The 5,883-nt window shown below is 38.6% G+C and overlaps 1 protein-coding gene across 1 annotated transcript; it reads right to left on the reverse strand.

Moving 5' to 3' along the window:
• Window positions 1–1,527: 1,527 nt before the first annotated feature.
• LOC149547844 (protein ASPARTIC PROTEASE IN GUARD CELL 2-like) lies at window positions 1,528–3,692 on the reverse strand. Its single transcript, XM_089791886.1, has one exon. The coding sequence runs from the start codon at window positions 3,410–3,412 to the stop codon at window positions 1,985–1,987; it is 1,428 nt and encodes a 475-aa protein (XP_089648012.1). The 5' UTR covers window positions 3,413–3,692; the 3' UTR covers window positions 1,528–1,984.
• Window positions 3,693–5,883: the final 2,191 nt, after the last annotated feature.

Raw genomic sequence — 5,883 nt, forward strand, 5'->3', positions numbered from 1 at the left:
TTACTAGGAAAAACATGGAAGAAATAATGTGATTGTTCCTAAAGAGATTAAGTGGCATATGATAATAAGAACGAAATTTGAATCAACCTTCAGAGGTAACATATTTCATAATCATGAAACAAACTTGGCTCCATGATGGCAAACATTGCTCCCTTTCATAACCATGCCACATTTTGACCAGAGATTCATTTCATCTTTAAAACCTATTGGGACTTTCATTATCTACCACTATACTAGTAGTCTTCCATTGTTTGTACCCTCCATGGGTAGCCTGGTAGCCTTTTCTATCATATCTTCATTAATTTCAAAGGAAATTCTCACCACTATAATCTTCATATCCTTCTAATAGTTAGCAAATGGCTTACATGTTTCCTCATCATAGCCAAGACTTGAAACTCAACAATGTCTCCTCTATTCATATGTCACATAATGACATCAATTCCAAAATCATCACATTTGCTAGGCTCAATGCAAGCACATTCCCCACCCATCTTAGAGAAAGTGGGAGAAGGATTAGCAAAGAGGCCTACCCAAGTAACATTTTTATCTAGACTCAAACACAATGAAGGACAAGAATGTTGATATCACATGAAAGATAATATTTTATCAAGCTCTCAATTTATTTAACAATGTTCTAATTTATATTTAATTATAGAATATATCATAACACACATAATAATCAACTTCAAAAAATAAGTAAACATCAACTTTAAGGTCTAACCCAATGGATCATCTCATTTTACAACACCAAAGATTATGAAGGTAAATGCAAATCAGACACATCATTGGCTTGCTCATTGAACAACAATTAGATGAATCAACTTTACATTTTAATAAATCTTCACAAATTCGAATCATGACCTAGATGTGATGGTTACAATCTTGTTTAAGCAATTTATTTTCTTCATAAAATACAATCAAAGATCAGATTATGATGTTAGATCCATAAAGTTGATGTTAAAAGGTTGCACATAATTAAATCCAAAAATTAATGTTATTAGTTATAATGAAGTGTGAAAGCTTTGTACTTCCAATAACCAAAATATCAAACAAAATGTTAATATCACACAAAAGAGAAGATTTGCATCAAACTATCAAGTCTTTTGGTTTACACATTTGCTTATAACATACATCATGACAATTAAAAAATAACTTTTAATAAGTAAGTGTTTGGCAAACTTTTATGGCTTGAATATAATCAATGGCCCCCAAAATGATTATATATGAAAATATAAACAAATAAATGGTACAAAAATACAATCAGAACTTTCTCCTAAGAGTTTGTTTTGTTCATTGTAAAAAAAGGACACATGATCAAATCCAAAAATCTATTGTATTAATTACTATAAAGTGTAGAAAGTTCTTGCTTTTAACAATGTGTGGATGAAATAACCAATAATATTCAAGAAACCAATAAAACACAAAACTAATTTCTAATCTTTCACAATTTTAAGTTTTCTACAAAATTCTCTCCTATTATGAATCTTGATTAAGAAGCCAATAGGTATAAAAGAGAAGATTTCCATAGACCATCAAACCTTTTGATATTATTCGATATACATTTATATATCAGAATACATGACACCATTTAAAAAACACCTTTAAACAAATAAGTGGCCGTCAATTTAAAACCTTGCAGGCCTGCACCGAATGGGCCACCTCGTTGTACAACAAAGATTACAAAGTTAAATGTAAAAGCACGACGTTGGGTAATAGCAGTCAAATTTGAACTCTTCAAGGAATCGCAATGATTCACCCACACTACACACCAGACACATCTGAATATTCCCTCTGCACTGTAAACCCTCATCATTTCCTCCCTGCCGACCATGGCGTCCTCAAACTCTTTTAACACGACTGAAACCTTTTAAAGACACACACCATAAAATAAAAACCCATGTTACGTAAGACGTAATAAAGTAGGCATATCCCCAACCCAGTCCTTTTCGATCCCTTTTCCCACACGCCATTCAGATGCCCTCTTTTAGCACTGATTGATAGCAAAGCCAACAACAGAGTTGACAGAATCGAAAGAGACCCGCACACCCTGCTGCTGAATATTCCCGATGATCGACAAACTCCCCTCAGTGGGCGCGAAGGCCAGACAAAATGTCCCCAAATCATCCACAGCAATCAGAGAGTTTCGCGCCGGGAGGCCCAAAGAAGCCCCATTAGAGAACCGGAAACTAACCGCAGGAATGCTCACGGTCTCCTGCCCGGACAGATCGAAACAAGTGTCAAAAATGGAGAGCCCGTCTGCCCGGGGAAGATGACTCGTGCCGGCATCGAAAGCGTCACGCATGGCCTCGTATGCCTCCGTCTGAAGCCGCGTGACGGCCGTGCCGGAATCCAAAATGACGCCGCCTCGGCCCGACTCGTCGAACTGGAAAACCTTCTGCGGCAGCGTCACGAGCAACCCGCCCACGCTGATGCCCGTCAGGGGAACGTAATAAAACGTGCCCAACCGCGGGTTCCTCAAAAACGGCGTATAAACCGACCCGGACGCACCCTCCGGCCCGAAGTCTAAAAACCCGGTGGACTCCGAGTCCCGGTCGACGAGACAGTAGGAAAAAACCTTCCCGTATGTTCCCAGCTGCGTCGGGAAAGACAACCGCCCGGCTCCCAAACCGAGCAACCCGCCGGCTCCGACGAACAGCCCCTGGTTGTCGTGGCCGCACCCGATGCCCACATTCTGAACCGTCGTTCGACCGAATGTCAGCGTCTCCGTCGCAAAGCTCCCGACGGAATACGACCCGTCGCCGTAGGCGACCTGATACGCGCACCCCCGGCTGTTACAGTCCGAGATCTCCAGCTCGCTGCAGACCGCCGAGGCGCAGGAGACGGATGTAAAAGAGGCCGAGTTGGACGGGTCGAAGACCGGGTCGGCCTGGTCGTAGCAGTCGTTGCAGGGCTCGCACTGCACCCATACGACGTCGCTGCCCGTGTCCAGCACCATGTATTGTTCCCTCGCCGGAGTCCCCACGCCTATCCGTGTGAAATACTCCCCGCTGCCTTCGATCATCCCCGACATCACCTCGCTCCCGAAATCGTCCACTCTTTTCTCGCCGCGCATTGGATCCCCGCTCAGTTTCTCCTCCACTCGCCTGTTCAGGGCCTCCACACGGCCCGACTCCCTTTCTAATCTTCCCCTCACTCGGCCCTCGTATGTCGAATTCGCTTCCGCCATTAGATGCTCTCTGTGCAAAACTCGCAGACTCCATGGATTTCTTCCCCCTTTCTCTTCTTCCACATCCAAAGTTGCCCTCGGTGCGCTTAGCGCCCGCAGCCAGGCTGCGACATCCAGTGAAATTTGTGTGTCCCCTGAAATGGGTTGGAGAAGAAAGAGGAAGACTAGAAAACAGGGGACTCTGACTCTGCAGAGCGACATTTTTCCCCCTCTCCGGCTCAGCATTTTGGTTGGGTTGTTTCTGAGATGATCTTCAGAGTCCTGAGCCTCGGGGAGAGAGCTCCACAACGTTTATTTGAGAGCTCTGGAAACCAAGACACAAGTGGGCGCATTATATCGAGGGAATCGAGGGGGAAGCGTGATTAAAATATGATATTGTTGCCGTATCTCTCCAGAGAGTCTCAGACTCCACTCCACACCACTCTCTGATTGCACGGGCAACCCGTCCTTCCGTATTTCGTTAACTTGCAACTTTCCCTCACACACTCGCCCCAGTTTTTCCACACCTAGAATGCGCCGTGTCGACCTCGTTTTCTACGCCGTACTCCATCGGTCCATGCTGTCTGCGATTTTCTTTTAATATGATTACATTCGGCAGTGTGGGCGCCAGTGCAGAAGTTAAATGTAATTGGCCATATGTTTAGTTTTGAGAATCTTAATTTAGCATCGCATTTTACAAATCAAAATAAGGTATTCTATAAGTAGGATCGTGTCGCGGGACGGGTATTTTAAAGTTCTAATTTCAAACAAGAGATGCAATGCGTCATAGTTCGTGCCCGATGCATAATGGTTGTGGAGGTGTAGATGAGTGAGAATAAGGTTAAATAGTTGTAAATTAACATTGTGAATGCATTAGTTTTTGCCTAGAAATGCACTTGTGATATGCTAGGATGGCTCATATTTTGTTGTTAAGTTCTCGTGTTATTATATATTTGGGCATTTAAGCCCAAGAATAAGAGGCCAAAGTCCCCAATATGGCACTAAGTACCTAATATCATACTACGATCAATACATACGCTTTAGACCAATTTGCACCTTCTACATTGACAACTTAAAATATGTGCAATGAGGAAAGTTATCCATACCAATATTTGAATTATAGAACTTGAAGAAGTGACGAAGCATTTGGAGTATCACATTATATGTTTAAGCATGTTATGCATGCTACTAGAGAACCATAAGAAGTTGGAAAAACCCCCCCAACGATCAATACATATAAATTTGATGCTGATGAATAAATATGATGCAATAAATAAGAAATAGAATATAACTATTTAATTTTAATACATAGTTTATAAAAACTTAATAATAATTTACATATCTTTTAGAATTGAACTATTTCCTTTTTGTGGTTATTTCTTTTAATATGTTTTTTTATGTAAAATATAATTATTAATTTAATATGAAAATATATATTTAAGTTTTAAATATATTTAAACTAAATGATAAATTGTTTAAATATAAAATATTATTAATAATAATAAATGATATAATTTACAAATTGTAACACTTATCAATTATACATATTACAAACACTATTATAAAATATAATTAAAAAATAATATTGTTTAATTTATTTGTACAAAAGTAAAATAATACTAATAATTTAACAACTTTTATTAGAAAATCAAAGTTTTAAAAAAATTAGAAATTCAAATAGAAAGATATAAAATATTGAAATTATATTTTTGTTGAGAATTAATATTGATTAGACATGTGTGGGGTGGAAAGATAAAATGATTGAAAAAAATAAATCTTATCAACTTGTCACAAATGTGGAAAAGATAAAGTTGTAATTAATACATTCATTAATGCAAATGAAGTTAGAAAATATTTGTATTTTTGTTGAGAAAAATTAATTTTTTTCCCCACCAAAAATAGTATGGACCAGTAGAATGATTGAAAAATGTGATTTATAAAATAATAAAAAATTAGAAAAATATATAAACATTTGAAATTTCATATAATGTTTTAAATTCTTTGATTTGATTGGTTAGTGTAAATGTCATATTAGCACTGACATGAATGCATAAGTATTCCTGCCAAAGGCAAGAACTAATATCGTATCATGTATAAGGTATCTCTCAAGGTCATATCTAAGTGATTGAGCACAGGGATTCTTTGTTCTAGAACATGTTCGAGGGGATTTTGGTGGAACAGGTTGTTGGGAATGTGAAGTCTTATGGTTACAAGATTGTTCTGTTTCTAACGACTCTTCACTTGAAGGCTGTGTATGAATGTATAAATGGATGTTTGCGGTCATGTACTGTATTGCGGACTAAAGATGAAGTTATGTTTGTTTCCTTCTCAGTTTTTTATGTAGCAGCCAAGCAAGTTGGAGAGGTAACAGTTTCCATCAAAGAGGCCATGGAAAATGAGTGGTCCAAATCAATTGCGAAGGAGCATAGTGGCCCCAAGAATAATAGCAAAAATAAGGTTGAATAGCAAAAATAAGGTTGCGAGCATGTTTGTTATTTCCAATGATGAGACCAATAATGGTGATGACAATAATCCATGCAACAATGATGTAGATAGGGATTTTCTCTTTGTAGCAATTTTGAAAGAAATGCATCTCAAATATGGTTGCCAAGAGTTGCATGTGGCAAATATGAATGATGGGCGGGGGATGTACATAGAGTGGGAGGTGAAGCTTCTAGCCTTCCAAGTTTGTAAGGAAGCTCTCAATGAATATATTT

Source organism: Cupressus sempervirens, chromosome 7 (genome assembly GCF_028749045.1).
Source record: "Cupressus sempervirens isolate cs-2001-9-10 chromosome 7, ASM2874904v1, whole genome shotgun sequence".
In the NCBI taxonomy this organism is placed as follows: Eukaryota; Viridiplantae; Streptophyta; class Pinopsida; order Cupressales; family Cupressaceae; genus Cupressus; species Cupressus sempervirens.

Bases quoted from the DNA above. Each gene is read 5' to 3' on its own strand.
- LOC149547844 (XM_089791886.1), bottom strand. From the start codon at position 3,412: ATGCTGAGCCGGAGAGGGGGAAAAATGTCGCTCTGCAGAGTCAGAGTC.